Below are 19,378 nucleotides of genomic sequence, written 5' to 3'. Positions count from 1 at the left end.
TCTTAATGCTGTATTTTAATCATGTCTGCTTTACTTCTGAAACAACCATGATAGCAGCCCAGTGATGATTGATGACAATGCTTTCTTTTTTTCTGGTTGTTGGCCACTAAGAGTGATGAAACTAGTTTTGAGGTACTGAGGGGGAGGGAACGCAATTAGCTCAGACTGTAAAATCCGCCAACATGAAGACTATCAATCTAGATGACTGAAGCCACATGTTCGAGTGAATTCTGCACAATCCCTGAGAAAATTAGGAAAGCGTAATTGTCCAATGTGATTAAGAATTAGAGCTTACTGAAAATATCAATGCACTCATTACACCCTGGCACAACTTTATAAATATTTAATTGAATTTTTAACACACAGTGGTTGCGGATTTTATATACGTGTCTGTTAATTACTGTTTAACCTTTATTAAAAGGAAAGTGCATTGAAAGCATGGCAAGAAGTGAAAGAGTCAAGTCCCAGCATTTCCCAGTGTCGTAGAAGCACAGAGGTTGGACAGTGAAGATGAAACACTGGTCAATAAAATAGTGTCCAAATAGTGTTGGAGGTTTCACTCCTCTATATGCGCGGCCTGGTGGCCAATCTTCACTGATTTTAAATTCCATCAGTAAGCGATGAATTAGCAATAGCATAGCTGTACATAAAATAAAGCAATCCATACAACATAATGGAAGACATAGAGTTCAAAACAGGACAAATTGTTGGTGCACTTCTAGCTGGCTCATCTGTGACCAGGACAGCAAGTCGTTGTGATGTATCGAGAGGCACGGTATCCAACTGACGGTATCCGACTGTCCTGTTTCCACCACATCTGTTTGTCGGGCTACTACCAAACCTTTGGTCACTTTTGCCAATGCCAAATGTCAGTTTCATTGATGCCAATAATGCAAATCGTTGGCTGTGGACAATATGAAACATGTATTGTTCTCTGATGAGTCCACCTTCGCTGACTTTCTCACATCCGTGGGTTACAGTGTGGAAAAGCCCCAAAAGAGGCTTAACACCCGGACTGTTGTGTGTCCAGAGTGAAGCACGGGGGTGGATCAATATCATGGCATTCCAAGGACTACCGGACCGTTCTGGTGCTTTCATGTGTGCCCAATGGTTCAAACATTGTACCTTGAAGGGGGTGCTGAGTATCAGCATGATAATGCACCAATACACACAGCAAGACTTGTGACAGAATCGTTTGATGAACATGAAAGTGAAGTTGAACATCTCTCATGGCCTGCACAGTCACCAGATCTAAATATTTTTGAGCCACTTTGGGGTATTTTGGAGAAGCAATTCAGAAAACGTTTTCCTACTCCAGCATCATAATGATCTGGCCATTGTTCTTCTTCCGCTCTGGGAGTCTATGGCTGCCCATAGAACCGCTTGCGGGAAAGTTTTAAAATTTGGCACACTGATTTTGGAACTGAAATTTGGAGTCTCCAACTCAATCCCTCTAGCGCCACTAACTGTCCAAAGTTTCACTCATGTTTATGCTAGCAACTTTTGAATCACAAAGGCTGGAAAAAACTTTTTTCCTATGATTTCTTAGCTCATGCCGATTCGATTGCCCCCTATAACGTCATTTTTCGTCATGAAAATTTGTCCGCCATTTTGAAAAACCTACTTTTTCTAACTCCTCCAAGGCCGTTGCTCCGATTTTCACGAAAATTTAACCAGATCATCTCTAGACCATGCTGGCAAAATGTTATCAAAAGCTTCTAAATAAACCCAACCGTTATTGAAAAACATGCAAATGAATTTGACGTAGAGCACCCCAAATTGGACACAAGGCTGTATCTCCCTAACGCTTTATCGTATTCAGACCAAACTTTGTATATTTCATCACAAGTATGAGCTGAGGCTACATGCTGCGTTTCGGCGCAGCACCACCTAATGGTCCGGAGATACGATAAATGGCTATTTTTGCTCATAACTTCTGAACGGTTTGTCCAAAAATATTAAAAGTGGTCTCGCATCATGTCGAGTCAAATGATCCATATCGACCATTTTAGGCGTCAGCCATTTTGAAATTTGTACCAAAATGCTGTATTTTATGAACGCATGAACGTATCGTTAAGAAACTCGATATGGGTCATCAGTATGATCGAGCCTGAGAAGTTTCGAACCAGCGGCACTTAGTGGTAACATGAAATATTCAAATGCTTATAACTCTGGGTGTGGTTGACTTATTTTCAGTCTCATTAAGTTCCTGAATCCTTGCAGAGTCCAACGATATCAAACATGCTAGGTTTCGCCTTACGGTTTGTGTAGTGGTGTGATTTAGCGCTTAGAAAACATTTGCCAATATCTTCAAAACCGTTTGATGAAACCACCGTCAGAAGTTTGGAAACTTAGGCCGTTGGCTAAATGCTAATGCCCAAATGTAAAAATATTGATAGTAAGGGGTAGTAAAATCCAATCAAAGTCAGGTGTCAATCATTTTTTATGTGTTTTTTCATATAAATGTATAAATGTCTATAACTCCGAAGCGAATTGAGATATTTTCACCAAAATTGACACACAGATGTATGGGCTCACTCTGAGGACACATAAAACAAGTAATAAAAACTCAGTGAGTGTTTTAGCGCAATTTTCTCACCTCATGGGATCACAACACTAAGAGATAGTAAATCTTTTCCAGGATTTTTTTTGTGCGTTCCCGAGATTAGACCTTCCTTAACATAATGCCGAAAACCCGAAGTCTCTAGGTGGTCTGGTTGAGACCAGAAGTGCAAGATTGGTGCGCACAGACGCACAGAACAGAAATCATGAGTTAACAAGCGCAATTTTGTCCGGTGGAAAATTGCGCTAAAAATTGTGGGATTGTGCCTCTTTTTTGGCGCTATAATAGATAACGACATGAAATTGCCATTGACTTCAATACAGTACTGTGATTTAAAATGCTATACTTTATGAAAGCATTAGCGTATCGTTACGAACTCGGTATAAGTCATCGGCACCATACCTTGAAGGTACTCAAAAAGTTTCAGGGCAGCGCCACCTTGTGCTAAAAAAGTAATAACAAAATTTCCAAAAATGCTAATAACTAATGCCACTGGTTTTAAGGTTTGTCATTGTCACCTCACTCTAACCACATCACATCAATTTTGTAACTATGCCACCTATTGGTCGAAAGTGATAATCCATTAAATCATATTTTTAGTTAATGTATATGATTTTTTTGCCGAAATTCATCTTTAAATGTCTTTAATTGCTCCTTGCTGCAGTTGATCTGACACTCCCAGCCATGTTGGCATGTCTTGTCGTCTTCTTCACTTGGCTCTGATAATTTGCCCCGATAAACTTTTTTGGCTGGTTTGTTCAAAAGCAGCAGATTATTGTGTCAAAATGGAGCCATGCAAAATCTTTGTAGGCTACCACTGACACTGAAATTTTAGAGTTTTGTCCCGAAGCACCTGTCTTGGGATCTGGTTGGTGGGGTTTTAATACAGGTACTGAAGACCCACCTCCTTCTACAACTGTCAACATGTCTGATGCCCTCTGCTCTGTCTATAGTCTAAGTTAAAGGTATCAGAAATATTTCAACATAGGCTAGACAGTGCTGCTAAATATTTTGTATATTCCTTTCAGTTTAAAAGTAAATTTTAGCTATAACTTTTCACCAAATGTAGTTACTTTGTTTTGCCTATAAGGCAGTGTAGACATAAAACACATAATGAATGTGTAATGGAAACAAAACAAAACAATTTTCTTAACTTATTCCAGTCATTTGTTTTCCCTCACCTCTGAAGCCTCCTTGAAACTTTCTGCCTCATTCACTCTCAACTCTAAATTAACTTCTGGCTCTGTCTATTGACAATAAAGAAGTGTTTGAAATATGTAGAAACAGGGAATTGTGACATACGGAGGAAATTAAGTACACTGCTGAACAGTAACCAATAATTTGTATCCTAAATTATTTGTCCTATATTTTCCTAATGGTAATTTTATAATTGGTCTATATCTATGGTACTACTGTTGTAGATTTAATACAATGTATAAATAAAAATGCAATAGCAGGTGTTTTTAAAAGCCATCACTTTTCACCTGTGAAGTTTCTTTTGTTTGTGTGTCATCCTCTTTCTGTCCTGACAACCCTAGGCTGCCTGTTTCTTGATCAATCTTGACAACACAGAAAAAAACAATAATAATACTAATGAACCCTATAAATTAAGACCTACATCAGAACATTAATGCATACAATTGCATACTGCATTTATATTGAATTATATGTAACACTTTACAATAAGGTTTCATTAGTTAACATTAGTTAGCTATTTTAGTTCTATCTATCTATCTATCTATCTATCTATCTATCTATCTATCTATCTATCTATCTATCTATCTATCTATCTATCTATATATATATATATCTGTCTATCTATCTATCTGTCTGTTTGTATGTCTGTCTTACTAAACTAAAACTTTTAAATTGAAAGCCTTCAAACTTCAAGTTTTTTAAACTAGGCTACTTCAAACTTTCTGATTAGGCTTTTTCAAGACAACTTAAAGTTTGTCTACAAACTTTTTTTTATCTATTGTAAAGTATTACCGAATTATATGGTAGCCTAAACATCATGTAGGCCTATACAACGCTGCCTGATTCATAGTGGCTGTTAATGCATGAAAATCCAAATTCAGCATTAACAATCACCATCTTTATTCTAATTTGAAGGGCTTTGATAACATATCTGTGAAGAGAAAAGACATTACGAATAATAAAAAAAGACTGAAAATAAGTGCACGTTTGTGCGGGTATAGTGAATATTTTCAATTTCCAACAAAACTTGTTAATTATTCAACAAGAGAAATAGGCAGAGTTATTCATTATTGTGCAGCACAATTCGAATACCACATGACAACTTACAGTGCTTGACTTTTTTCGTTTTTTGGCTAATTGCGACCTCTATGAAAATGATGGATACGCGGGTGCGAGCATGGGCGTGCCGTGATGCACGAGTGACTGATTACCATGGAAACGTGAAAGTCACATAATGTAGACAGACTGTCTTGACTCTTTGAATTTTAAATCTGGATGTATAGTAGGCTATACTACACATTGGCCCGCGAAAACCTCAACTTGTCGTGAACACACTTGCCCTATGAAAAAGTGCGGGAACGAATTTACATTTTATAAAAAGTTTACACGAAATGTACACTTTAATTTAAACTCTACATCTACCATTCAAATTCAGCAATTTCAAATGTATTCTCAAATCAATTCTGATTGGTGCCTAACTCTGATATGCAGGGTTATATATCTGAAACCTACAGGCATCACATATGTTATAGTGCATTATTTATTGTGTCCATATACGCAATTGTTCTGAACTGGATACATAGCCTATATGATACAGGTGTGAAGTAGCCTTGTTCATGGCAACATAAAATGCGTATGACAGAAAAACTGTACCAAGATAAAACGTCAAATAAATGATAGCCTACATGAACTCTAAACCTGCTGTTATTTTAGATGCTGCAGTTTAGAGCTGAAAGGGACCAACTGCAGCGCCGCATTCAGCACTTGCGGATTATGGGACGGATTTGACGTTTGAGAGATTATAGGACAGAAAAGAAACTGAATCACGACAGACCACATCTGATCTCAACCGGACCATCTTCATCCGCGCGCAGCTCAAGGTGAAATTTGTTTGTTATGACGTAGAGATGAAGCTACGTGGACTCCGTCGCGTGTGTCGAGCGAATGGAAACATATGGATGGGTAACAGCTGTAACCAATCGCCAATCGATGCATACGACTGTTCGCTCATATATTTGCATCGCATAAATGTAGGCTATTGGAAGTGGTTTTGACAACGGGATTTTACATCGTTCAAATCAATTTGTCATTGAATGGGTGGAGATGAAGGACGAGCTCTATTTAAAAGCCTTTTATGAACCGCCGGTAGCTAGCCAGCACTGATATAGATAGAGCATTTTAACAGCGCAATGGTTATGGTTATCCACAAGAACACTTGCGGCATCAATGAGGATATTTTTAAAAATGCCTTTTTAATGAATTAAGTTTTAAATGTAAAGTAGCCTATAAATAGCCTAGTCATTTTGGAAAATAGGCTATCACATGAAATTTTTATTATTGTAGGCTACATGAAGTTAGTCAGTCACCCCACAACAACATAACACTGGCCTGGTTAAATTCTAAACCAGAAGGATATCACATTGTTTGACCATCTTTAATTGAAGACCCATGCTCATCACTATCTTAACCCGCCAAACATTGGTGAATATCACTATCTAGATTTGTATTGATGCTTTCAGGGTTAAATCACTCAAATACATTTTCTGATTTTAAAAATGTTTAAAACATTCTCAGGAACGTCTCTGATTAAGTCTGCCATAATACCTTGCCGTTTCCTATTTATGAAGGTCTGCAGACATGAGTCAGCTAAGGTCCCTGGCTGGTGCTCTAAGAAGCAGGAGCCAATGGATGATGGGGTACGTGGGGACAGGGAAGCGAGTTTTTGACCCACGCCGTAACTGTTCCAGCGGGGCTCCTGAGCCTTCATTGGCGGCCTGCAGCTCTAGCTATGTCGTAGAGATGTACTACGCTTGGTTGGAGGATCACAAAAACGTTCATGAGGTGCAATGAACATCTATACTGAAGACACTAAAACTGTGTCCCAGTTCAGAAACGGAGTGTGCTTTCTATTAATATAAGAGCACTGCAATGCTATCATTAATTGTATAGGTCTACTGGGTTATGTTCCCAATCTGTAAACCCCCTATGCTCATTTAATACTTTCACATTTGCATCAGTGTTATTTTAGTGTCACTGATATACTATACCATTTTTGTTAATATTTTGTAATTTGTAATATTTTTCAATATTATGTCTATAATTACATTTTAAAAAATGAAGTTAGTTTTCATTTTGGTTAGAAGTATTTTTGTTGTTTTTGCCTTTTAGGTTTATATATATATAATATATTTTTAATTACGTTTTAGATATTTAGTTAGTTATTTTAGTACTTAAACTAAACGAGCATTGGCATTTTATCCAAAGCCACTTACACTGCATTCTGGCTATAGACCTTATTTACAGCAGCGCCATCTTAGATTTTTAACGGCAATGAAAGCGAGGCTTTGAGGGATAGACATAAATCTCTTCTAAACTGTTATTTAATGTGTTTTTGAATTGTTCTGCTGACAAACCGCTGCAAAAATATCTTTCCAAGAACTTTCAGTAGACAATAAACTCGAGAAATTATGAGCTGCGGAAAATAGCTTTTTACAGTTGATGCCATTGAAGACAGTCTATCCCACACAACCTCGCTTTCATACCTGTCATGGCGCTGCTCTGAATAACGTTTGATCAGTTCATGCATTCCCTGAGAATCAAACTCATTATCTTGTCAATCATTTAAATACTCTCATGTAATTTTTCTTGCATGGAACACATGTGGTATTTAGCAGAATGTTTAAGCTGCTTTGTACAATAAAAGTGGATGGGGACTGGAGAAAATAAACAGCTTAGAGATTTTGCTTAATGTCTCCTTTTGAGTTCCACAGTCAAATGGAATTGAAATGGCAATAGAGAGAGAATAAATTATCTTTTTAACATCAGAAAATCCTTAAACTTTTTGTTTTGAAGTAATAAATAAGAAGATTTGACCTTTTGAAATATGTAACTTGTTATATTTTCAACAGTCCTGGGATACATACTTCCGTAACGCCCAAGCCAGCAGTTCAGAGGAGTCTGGAGAGAAGCGTCTGTCTGCGCTGCTCCAGGGAAGAGGCCAGTCTCAGACACCTGCCATGTCACAGAAGGTGGTGGAGGATCATTTGGCCGTCCACACTCTTATCAGAGCCTATCAGGTAAAGTGAGTAGCTCTGGGTTATGGCCCGTTCACATCAAGAACGAGAACTATAACGATAACCATAACTATAACAGTAGCTTATACGCCAACGATATCATTGAAATCACTTTCAAAATGATTTTTTTCTAATCAGAATCCACCCGACTTTAAAGAGCTTGAGCATTTAAAGCACCAGATGACATAACTTCAGCACACATGCTATTATAGTTATCATTATCTTCATAGTTGTCATTCTTTGGACAGAGAATCAGAGACAGAATTACAGGGGAGATTTTTCAATTGAGAGAATCTAATACACAATAAAATGATTTTTTATAAATTAATCCAATCATATTCACTAGCACTGGACTGCAACAAATCAAAGACGCGCCTGTACATCCGTACATTTTAGAGTGTCCCTGTGTAGTTATGCAAATCACGTGATTAATTCAAACCTAATTAGACTTGCTGTTTTTCCCTTTTGAAAATAAAAATATCAAAGAGATTGCTTGAATCAAAACAGGTGGTTACATTTTCCCTGCTTCCTCTAATTAATAAGATGAAGTATCGTAGGGATTTATTAAATTCTGTCTTTTGGCAAAGCCAGCATTTTCTTTCCATCTCCTGTTTGCCAGCCTGTTGGGATTGTATGTTTAACTTATTGTGAATCCTTATGAGATTTGTGTCATGTGACACGTTGGTTCATATTTGTGGGGGTAAGATATCCGCTAGTTACTTCCTGGCTCAGTCTTGCTTCTGGTACTTTGATGCTTTTCTTTGCATATGGAGAGAGCAAATCACACTCAATTATTGTGTTTTACCCCCTTTAGGTACGCGGTCACCATGTGGCCAGGCTGGACCCTCTTGGCATCCTTAGTGCCGACCTGGACTCCTTTGTTCCCTCAGATCTGATTACGTCAATTGACAAGCTTGGTAAGATTATATACATTTAGCATATTTCCCACTAATATTTAACTTCATAATTCTTACAAACACTCACTTCCTTCCTTTCACTGTCCTACTTAATGAAGGATTTTTGTCGGCGCCAATAGCCTTGTGGTTAGCGCGCCGACATATAACGCAACTGTGCCTCCCGGCGACCCGAGTTCGATTCCCTGCTCGAGGTCCTTTGCCAATCCTGTTCCCCTCTCTCTCTACCCCATGCTCTACTTTCCTATCCAATAAAGCCACAGAAAGTCCAAAGTCATTACTTAAAGAAAAGAAGGCTCTTTGTTCTGAAGACGTTTGATAAATGCTGACTTAGTTCCTTGCTTGGGGCTCATCCTTGTGAGTGTTTTTTGTTATTATTCTGTTTCCTTAGCCTCTCCCTCACCACCATTCAATACAGCAGCTGCTGAATAATACACTTCTCTTTGAATAGAAACTCCTAATTACTGTTAAATACATTGCATTTTACAGACTTGATGACATGACAATGTCATTTTCTTTTGCTCAGTCATAAAACATGCAATTCCCTCTCTCTCTCTCTCTCTCTCTCTCTCTCTCTCTCTCTCTCTCTCTCTCTTTCTCTCTCTCTCTCTCTCTCACACACACGCACACGCACACGCACACACACACACACACACACACACACACACACACACACACACACACACACACACACACACACACACACACACACACACACACACACACACTGCTGCATTGCTTATTGATATTGGGTGGGTGGTGGGGGGAGCATGTATATTAAACATGCATTAAACTTAAAACAAGAAATGATATAGAGAGGCAAACTCTCATTACTGTGTCAAGATCAAATCTCTTAAAATATCATACCTTTAGCTTTTTATGACAAGGCAAGGTTAGCTCAGGATGTAAAATGTCATGTGGTGCGACTTCCCAAAAACGTGATACAGTGTATATGATGATTCATGATATTTGTAATGAAATATTTTAAATGACATTAAATGGCAAGTTATGAAATTGAAACTTCTCTTGAATATGGTTTAAAGTTTTTTATCAATCATATAAAACCAACATAAATACAAAGAGTTTATTTCTAAGAACTTGAACATGTGTTTTAAACTAGATTTTATATATATATATATATATATATATATATATATATATATATATATATATATATATATATATATACAGTATATGTCACTGACCCACAAACTTCAGGCTTTTAAAAAATATCAAAAAATATCGTCTTTTATTTTATCTACACATACTTTCAATCTTTATCTTTGTTGTTTATTTTGTGTAACGTCAGCGCTACAGTTCTCGCTTGCATTGCGAGCCAGCACAAGCTACCGGAGCTGTGTCTAATGTAATTGGTGACTGACCTTCCCAACCCCAGCCACTGTGTTTATACGTCACTGTAGCAACAAAGCTGCACCCATCCGCTGCATACATCTCATTTTAATTATGAAAGGAAAATTAGATTGTTGGAGCCTACTGAAAAACTCTTTCATTGCAAAGTGAGGACTTCCAGTTATTAGACCATTCAACAAAAGACAAATTGTGAGCCCCATATCATTAAAAGGTGAAATATTAACCATTAAACATGCTGAATGTATAGAATATGTGAATTCTCTGCAAATAAAACCGAACGCCGTGCTGTTTCTGAGATGTTCCTGCATGTGTATATAATCTTTTAGATCAGTCTTTTCATTTTAGCTCAGGGCTTCCGAAGACCATTGGAAGTTGCTTCCCCAACCTCATAATCAGAGCTGATAGCACTTCATGTTATATAAGGATCAAGATTATTGTAATGAAGTTTAGTAACACCGCCAGTACCAGTGCTTGCGTTTTGGTTATTTGGTGACTCATAGAGCTCGATTAATGGAAAGGGGGAGAGAGAGCGTGGATGTGTCTGCTTTTAGGCTCTGTAGTCGTGCAGTCGTGTAAGTGGTCTGCAAACAATTCCTCATTTGGCCATTACAGATTCCCCAGTCTCAGACAGCGACAGGGGCTAGAGGGGAGAGCTATGCCCCAGACTCAATCGCAAGCACAGGTTAATGTTATCTGAGATAAAGGCCCATAAATCTTTCTCTTTGCTCCTGTCGGGTCCTATTGCCTTTAGTGTCGCCAGAGTAGAAGGATGTAGCACATGTTCTCACAACAGATCGAAAAAGAGAGAGTAATAGCCAGTGAGAAGACCTCTCAAAACATGCCTCTTTTACCTCACTACTCTCTCAATGTGTCGGTCAGGTTTTGTCGTAGTTTTTCCTATAGACTTCGTGCAGCTAATGAGGGCGTGTATTGGACCAGAAGGCTCTTAATTTCGGTATGATGCATCTTTCCTCTTTATCTGTACTGTGGCTTTAATTACATTTGCACCTGTCTCCTCTTGTGTGTGTTCCTCTCTTGAGGAGACACAGTCTTACTGATAGACCCCAGTGTTATCTACAGGATGCATTTGCAAACTACCACGATTGCCTGCATTGCGTGGTTTTCTTTCACCGTTTAGGGGTGTAACTTACCATCAAATTTGTAATCATGTTAGTTAGGATTGACATATCAGAGCTCCAAGGCTGTGACTGAAATGGTTGAAAATGTGTCGATCGAAAAAATTACGATTTTCTACAATATTTTCAAATCTAGAAAGCTTTGTGTGGGTCTTTATACGGTTTTGTTGTATATCATAAACAGCCTGTGAAACAGCCTGTTTCCTCTGCTTATTCACTATATTAACATGAGTGAATAATAAATACAAAACACAAAATAAATGATCGCCAATATGTCTGATACATACAAAAACATAGTAGGTGTTCTAGGGCTAATTCAAGTTTCAAGTTTAATTAATTTATAAAGCACATTTTAAAACAGCCACAAGACTGACCGAAGTGCTGTACAAGACATCTAAATACAAATGCTAAATATACACACTTAAGATAATACGCACAAATATAATATACACATTTAAAAAAAATGTGTAAAAAATAAATCAATATGCCAGAGAAAACCAATACATTTTTAAAAGATACTTAAACATTTTCAGGGAAGGTGCCACTCTGATCTCTAAGGGCAGGTTGTTCTATGGCCCAACCACAGAAAACGCTCAATCCCCTTTACGATTGAGTCGTGAGTGTGGGATTAGAAGGAGGTTTTGGTCACTTGATCTTAAGCTTCTGGAAGGGGTATAGTAAGTAGATAGGAGCATAGATATCTATGCTTGATATGCATAGATACAGTGAGTAGATAGGATGCATGTAGACATTTATATACAAATAAAATAATCTTAAAGTCAATTCTATATGAGTTGCAGTAGTCTAAACGAGAAGTAATAAAAGCATGAACAGCCATCTCTAGTGGTTTGTCATTTAGGAAGTGTTTAATTTTAGACACAAGACGGAGTTGATAAAAACTAGATCCAATTACCGAAGATATTTAAAAGGACACCCAAATTCCGCACATGCTTAGATCTAAAGGCAGATAAGTGAGATAAGCTCCTCAAATCGATGCTGGTGGTCTTAAAATGATCAGTGGCGCCGAAAACAATCACCTCAGTTTTATCTTCATTTAAAGATAGAAAGTTTTGAAGATTTAACCTCATCTAAGCATAATAAAAGAGAAGTTAATGCAGATGGATAATTTCTCTTGATAGGTAAATATATTTGGGTGTCGTCAGCATAAAAATGGAAGGAAACACCATGTCTTCTTAAAATAGAACCCAAGGGTAGCATGTACAGCGAGAAAAGGGACGCCAAGATCGAGCCTTGTGGGAGGGCACAGTAGAGGTGAGCGACAGAAGAGGAGAAATTACCTATCTTGACCAAAAACTTTCTGTTCGATAAATAAGACTGAAATCACTTTATCCCCACACATGACTCTAACCTAGAAATTAGTGTGGAGTGATCAACAGTATCAAATGCTGCAGTTAAATCTAAAAGAACAAGGACCACGGAGTCACCTGAGTCAGTAATTAATTGTTTTTTTAGCACTCTCAAAAGAGTTATTTAACAATTATACAATAAATATTTTTGACAATTATTCATAACCGCAATCACATTTTAGTGAATATGGTAATTCTCACTTTTTTATTTACTAATCTCAGAGTTTTGATTAGAATACATCACATCCTTTCTGATGCTTGCCACAAAAGTTTAAATATTTCAACGCAACCAAAGCAAAAAAAAAAAATTGCATCCGGAAATTCTGCATACACACATGAACCGAACTCCACACAAATCCCGTACTACTCTCTGTTGTAAATGAATGACTTCCAGACTGTCTTTGTCGGAAAAAGAGAAAAGGCAGTTTTAGTGTGTTTTCTGCAAGCAACAACCACAGCATGATGAGCTGTGAGGTCCAGATTGTGAATTACTCTTTTGAACCGGTTCTTTTTAATGAGTCGTGTTTGAAAAGTTTAAAGGGTTAGTTCACCCAAAAATGAAAATTCTGTCTGTAATTACTCACCCTCATGTTGTTCCAACCCTGTAAGACTTTCGTTCATCTTCAGAACACAAATTAAGATATTTTTGATTAAATCTGAGTGCTGGATCACTCCTCCACAGGCTTATGGACACCTTAACTTGCTGGCCCAGAAAATGTATTAAAGACATCGTTAATATAGTCCAAGTGACTCCAGTGGCTCAATCTTAAGTTTCTAAAGCGACGAGAATACTTTTTTGTGCGCAAAAACAAACAAAAATAACGACTTTATTCCACTTTTCATTTCTTTCTCTCTGGGCCTCGAGTCTTTTCACGTAGTGTTTAAGCGTAGCGCGTCTGTGTTGCACGTCACCACGTATCACACACATGACCCGCGTCGGCCAATAGTGAGCCTACGTTGTGACGTGCTATTCCACTACGTGAAAAGACTCGAGGCCCAGAGAGAAGGAAATGAAAAGTGGAATAAAGTCGTTATTTTTGTTTGTTTTTGCGCACAAAAAGTAATCTCGTCGCTTTAGAAACTTAAGATTGAGCCACTGGAGTCACTTGGACTATATTAATGATGTCTTTAATACATTTTCTGGGCCAGCAAGTTAAGGTGTCCATAAGCCTGTGGAGGAGTGATCCAGCACTCAGATTTAATAAAAAATATCTTCATTTGTGTTCCGAAGATGAACGAAAGTCTTACGGGGTTGGAACAACATGAGGGTGAGTAATTACTGACAGAATTTTCATTTTTGGGTGAACTAACCCTTTAATGAAACAGTCATGTTTTGAGAAAGCTATTTAAATCAGATCAGAGTCATTTTTGAGTTCACAACTGACTGCCGCACTGAGCTGCGAGTCATTCTTCAGTTATGTCCGATTCAAAACAGACCGGTAACAGTTATTGTGATGTATACTTTAAGTTTGTGAGGCTTACATCAGTCTATTTTCTGACTGGTTGTTAATATGACAACATGTAATTAAAAAAAACATATTCACAACATTTTTTGTGTGTGAATGAATAATGGTATTCTAAAAGAAATGTTAAGTGTAAAGAAAACTGTGTGTTGAGTAACTTGTTGGAACCATAATCACCAGATCTTTACTTCACTTTAAATCATAATATTTGGTGTAAAAAGGAACATTGTGGGGGTTATATTACATTTCATTATAGTATTTTTTTGCTGTTGCCGTTTTTTCTTTAATATGCTTCTCCTCTTTTAATTTTTAGAGTCGTACGGCTTGGGAGAATCTGATCTCGATAAATCATTTCAGTTGCCACTAACCACATTTATTGGGGGAAATGAAAGCACACTCCCACTGAGAGAAATCATACACAGACTTGAGGTGGGTAGATGCTGGATTACTGTGATATCACCCAGTATTTGAGAAGAAACACTCCTTCCTCATTTCTCATTAGCTGGTTTTGTGACTGGATTGATTCAGATATGACATTCACTAGCTATTCTGAAAGGATGTAATTTGGGTAAATATGACAAGCTCATCGCTTATATTATGATGATGTTTAATTATACTTCAAAAATGAATGCATTAATAAATGAAAGGGTAAACTGAATCTGCTTGGAATGTTCCAGACATCATACTGTGGACACACTGGAGTGGAATTCATGTTTATCAACAATATGGAGCAATGCCAATGGATCCGACAGAAGTTTGAATCTCCAGGAATCATGATATTTTCTGACAGAGAGAAGAGGACCTTGCTGGCCAGGCTGGTTCGCTCAACACGGTGCATATCCTTAAAATAATGTAATGTGTGTTTTTTGCTTCTTTATTAGAGACTCATTTTTTCTTAGCTTAACCCACAGTTTTGGAAGTCATCGTTGTGTCTGTGTGAAATGTATTAGAATTAATATACATTTAAATAGCTTAATTTAGCAAAGTAAAGCTGACAATGACAAAGAATGTTCTATGTTAATGATTCAATGTTCTAGGTTTGAGGACTTTCTTGCTCGCAAATGGTCTTCAGAGAAACGCTTTGGTTTGGAAGGCTGTGAGGTCCTCATCCCTGCCCTGAAGATGATCATTGACAAGTCCAGCGAAGCTGGTATAGAGAGTGTAATTATGGGAATGCCTCACAGGTACCTTGAAAACCTGCTCCATCCAATCTCATCCTGCTTTTATGAATCCACCCCAGCAATAATAACACAACCTTTGACTCAAACAGGGGGCGACTGAATGTCCTGGCCAACGTAGTTCGCAAAGATTTGGATCAGATATTCTGTCAGTTTGATTCCAAACTTGAGGCTGCAGATGAGGTAATATAATTTCATCTGATGAAAGATGCTTTTGTCATATCGGATCTTGTCTTATTGTGCTTCTGATGTACATTTCACACTTTAATCTATTCCAGGGTTCAGGAGACGTGAAATATCACTTGGGGATGTACCATGAACGGATCAACAGGGAAACGGATAAGAATATCACATTGTCTCTGATGGCTAACCCCTCTCACCTAGAGGCAGTAGATCCTGTCGTTCAGGGCAAGACTAAGGCAGAGCAGTTCTACAGAGGAGACACGGAAGGAAGGAGGGTTGTACTTTTATCTTCAGATTATCTTTAAAGATGAGCCACTGCAAGACATAACCACATATTCTGCTTTTTCTGCATCATTTGGCATGTTGGATGATTTTAAGCCATCAATTCCTTTCTTTGCAGGTGATGTCCATTCTCATGCATGGTGACGCTGCATTTGCGGGTCAGGGAGTCGTATATGAAACCTTCCATCTCAGTGAACTGCCTTCATATACAACTCATGGCACCATCCATGTTGTAGTCAATAATCAGGTTAACACCAAACATCAGATTTTCCTATTAGAATCGATTTGAGGAGTAGCTTTCTGCAAAACCTTAACCTCTAACCTTTCAATATGTTGTAGATTGATGAGTGTTATCTGATGTTGCCAGATTGGATTCACCACAGATCCCCGAATGGCACGGTCCTCTACCTATCCAACGGATGTGGCTCGTGTGGTCAACGCACCCATCTTCCATGTCAACGCTGATGACCCAGAGGCTGTGATGTATGTGTGCAAGGTTGCTGTAGAATGGAGAAACACTTTCAACAAAGATGTGGTGATTGATCTGGTAAATACTGTGAAGACACATCATACATGTAATTAAAATATCACTGAACCTTAAAATAAATCACTTGTTAAGACTAGTATAATGCTTGATTACACAAGATCTATTTTTCTGGTTTCAGAATCACAATCTTTTCTGTTACACTTAGGGGTTTCAACCAGGGGAGTGTGAAGATACGGCAGGGGGGCCATGGGCTGATGTTTAAAAAATCTAATTTAAAAACACATCAGAATATGTCATGTGGGATCAATCAGGAATGAACCATATGTCAGGAATGAATCTGAGTTTTTGAACGAATCGGTTGAGTGAATAAAGCAATGACTCGCTCATAACATTACTGAATGAATCAAGGTTTTTGAATGAATCGGTTGCATTAATGATTTCATGACAGACCTGCAGAAAAGCTTGCTGAAATGTCCTCACTACTAAAGACCAGTTCACAATAAGAATGAACTATGACAAAAACGTTCATGTTAACTATAACGTTAGGAGTATTCTAAGTATGCAATATAAAATAGGAAGGATTTTTACTGGCTGTCAGTGCCTTTATCGTTCATCAGCTGGGATTAAAAACGCTCTGAAAGTGATTATAATATCCAACGATATTAGGTCCGATATTCTCTTATAGTTAAAGCGATTTTTAAAACTTCATGGTTAAAGTTATTTATCTTTGTGTGAATGACCCGTTATGCTCAGACTGACAGCCTGTCTGAAAAGTTCAAAAACACTAAGAAGCGGCAAATTAAAAACAGCGATTTTGCGCCATTGCATGGCACTTCGTAAAGGGAAAGCTACTTGATGAATCGCCTTCAGGAATAGCGTGCTATGAGGCCATTAGCGAAGAATACATGGGATTCTGTGTGGCATAGCCTTGCCAAATATTTTGAACACTGAAGAAATTTATTTGAAACCTTACCTGGGAATGAAACCAATTTAAACTAAAATACATTAAATAAACTTTCAATCCTAACTGATAAAGATGTAGAAAGAATGGAAAGATCTGAAAATTAGATAGACACTGGTAATAGTGTGTCTTTTTTATACAACAATAGAAATTGTTTGAATTACTGATACTGAATATGTATCTAATCACATGTAAACTGTTGTGTTTTATAGGTGTGTTACCGGCGGTTTGGACATAATGAGATGGATGAGCCCATGTTCACTCAACCCCTCATGTACAAACAGATCCGCAAACAGGAACACGTGCTGAAGAAGTATGCAGACAAGCTCATCTCTGAGGGAGTTGTAACACTGCAAGAGTTTGAGGTTTGTGTCTCACTCTATGGAAATCTCATTATTGTGTCGTTATGTAATGTGAAAATGTCCACCTGCTGTTGTTCCTCCCACAGGTCACCCTAATTGACCTTTTTAACTCATCTAAAGAATCTTTTCCACAGCTGTTGTTTTCCTGGACTATTAGGGAGCGATGGGTTTCCTGCGCCGTTTGTATATTGTTTCCTGACAATTGATGGAGGCTGTGTTCAGATGCTCAGCCAATGTCTTTTCGCTCTGGCTATGACACGTTTCATACTTCACCCGATGACCCAGGCTTTCATTCCCCGGGCTCAAATATAGCCTCCCCTCCCAACCGCCCTCAGATTTGTGTCGCCGTAGAAACCACGATTGTCGGACCAAACCATCCCTCCAGTGCGGATAGCTGACACCTTGTCTCGCCCGGCGACAGCTCGTTTTATTTACAACTGCATCCCTGTCACTCTTCACTCGCTGACATAGCTCTAGGGATTTCACTTAGAGAATAAATTGTGACTGGAATCTTGCTGTTTTCTCTACGCCGTAGCACATAGGTGCCATGAATCATTAATTAATAATTTGTCACAAATGTGTCATGTGTCTGGGATTTTGATGAATATAGTGGATAGTGCTGTACTGTGAATTGTTTCCAGGAGGAGGTTGCTAAATATGACAAGATCTGTGAGGAGGCGTATACCAGCTCTAAAGATGAGAAGATCCTACACATCCGCAACTGGCTTGACTCTCCGTGGCCAGGTACATTTTGAGGACTTTATAGATACTAGGCATTTCAGTGAAAATATAAGATGGATTTAGACCAGTGTTTCTCAACCGTTTTGACTCCAAGGCCCTCCATTGTGCACAACAGTATTCGAAAGCTCCTTAGTCCTAGTTTAAAACTTGCTTTAATCTATGGGCACTCCTACAGTAGTTTTTGTAAATTAAACTAAACTAATCGGAATTAAAACTAAACTAATTAACTTTCAGAAGTTTTAGGAGCTGAATTTTCCAGTCATTCGTGATGTATTGGATAAGCATTAAGGATAAAGATTTTTTTTTAATTCACAATTTCTACTCAACAAAATATTTTACAGCTTGGCAAAACTAGTAAAATGTTTATTCTTTATATTAATGCCTATGGCATTTTGAAGGTGCTCTAAGCGATGTTGGGTGACGTCACTTCTTGTTGACATTCAAAGTATTGTCAAACAAAACGGAGGTTAGCTCGAACCCCCCTTCTCATCCTGTCCCCCACCCCCCTCCCTTCCCTTCCTGAAACAGTCATGAACCATTTAGAAAAAACAAACTGGATTTACCCACCTGTCCAGCAAAAACAGAGCCAACTGAATTTCGGATTGGAAGCCCTTCTGCCGGCGGAGTTCTCACCACCTTTTGAGCGTTTTTCCGATGTAAATTCGGGACTTCGCACGTTCCTTCTCCTTTTTCCTATTCTTTGTTGTTAACGTCGTCTCTTTGGTCGTGTGTCGGCCATATCAAAATTCTCAAGAATATACATTTTTAACGTTAGTCGTTGTCATTGTCTAGGACATCTCTCCTCTAGCTAACTTCCCTCTTCATGCTTCTCTCTCCTCCACTCTACCAACCCCCCACCCCCACCCCCAAATCATTCTTGTCGGTAATTGGCTGGAACACTGTTTGTTATGTTTCATGGTCCAGGCTGGGCCAGTTTGTTTTTCTTGCCGTTTGTGGAGCCTAGGCTGTCTACAGAGACCGTGTTTTTTTTTACAGTGTGTTCAGGGGACAGGCAGCTAGCGGATAGTGAGGAGATGTATGTGACAAAAAATGTTTTGGGCTAAAAAACTAAAAAAGACATCGCTTAGAGCACCTTTAAG

At 38.3% G+C, this 19,378-nt stretch overlaps 1 protein-coding gene across 2 annotated transcripts in view; it reads left to right on the top strand.

The window, feature by feature from the left end:
• Positions 1-6,397: 6,397 nt before the first annotated feature.
• The window catches only part of ogdhl (oxoglutarate dehydrogenase L), a gene marked incomplete at its 5' end in the record, with an annotated part of 32,200 nt that continues 19,219 nt past the window's right edge, over positions 6,398-19,378 (top strand). Inside the window, 12 exons of one of the 2 annotated variants that reach the window (XM_081350760.1) lie at positions 6,398-6,601; positions 7,669-7,836; positions 8,648-8,750; positions 14,398-14,513; positions 14,762-14,916; positions 15,122-15,268; positions 15,355-15,445; positions 15,541-15,720; positions 15,846-15,974; positions 16,095-16,274; positions 17,388-17,540; positions 18,179-18,281. In XM_081350760.1, coding sequence (XP_081206886.1) covers positions 6,398-6,601; positions 7,669-7,836; positions 8,648-8,750; positions 14,398-14,513; positions 14,762-14,916; positions 15,122-15,268; positions 15,355-15,445; positions 15,541-15,720; positions 15,846-15,974; positions 16,095-16,274; positions 17,388-17,540; positions 18,179-18,281 — 1,729 coding nt within the window. Of the gene's footprint in view, positions 6,602-7,668; positions 7,837-8,647; positions 8,751-14,397; positions 14,514-14,761; positions 14,917-15,121; positions 15,269-15,354; positions 15,446-15,540; positions 15,721-15,845; positions 15,975-16,094; positions 16,275-17,387; positions 17,541-18,178; positions 18,282-19,378 lie in introns of those variants that run through there. The other variant, XM_081350761.1, reaches the window with a different exon arrangement.

Source organism: Scardinius erythrophthalmus, assembly GCF_964197995.2.
Source record: "Scardinius erythrophthalmus genome assembly, chromosome: 21".
NCBI classification, from domain to species: Eukaryota; Metazoa; Chordata; class Actinopteri; order Cypriniformes; family Leuciscidae; genus Scardinius; species Scardinius erythrophthalmus.
Note: the sequence above shows the minus strand (reverse complement) of the source record. Positions and strands in the feature narration are given on the sequence as shown.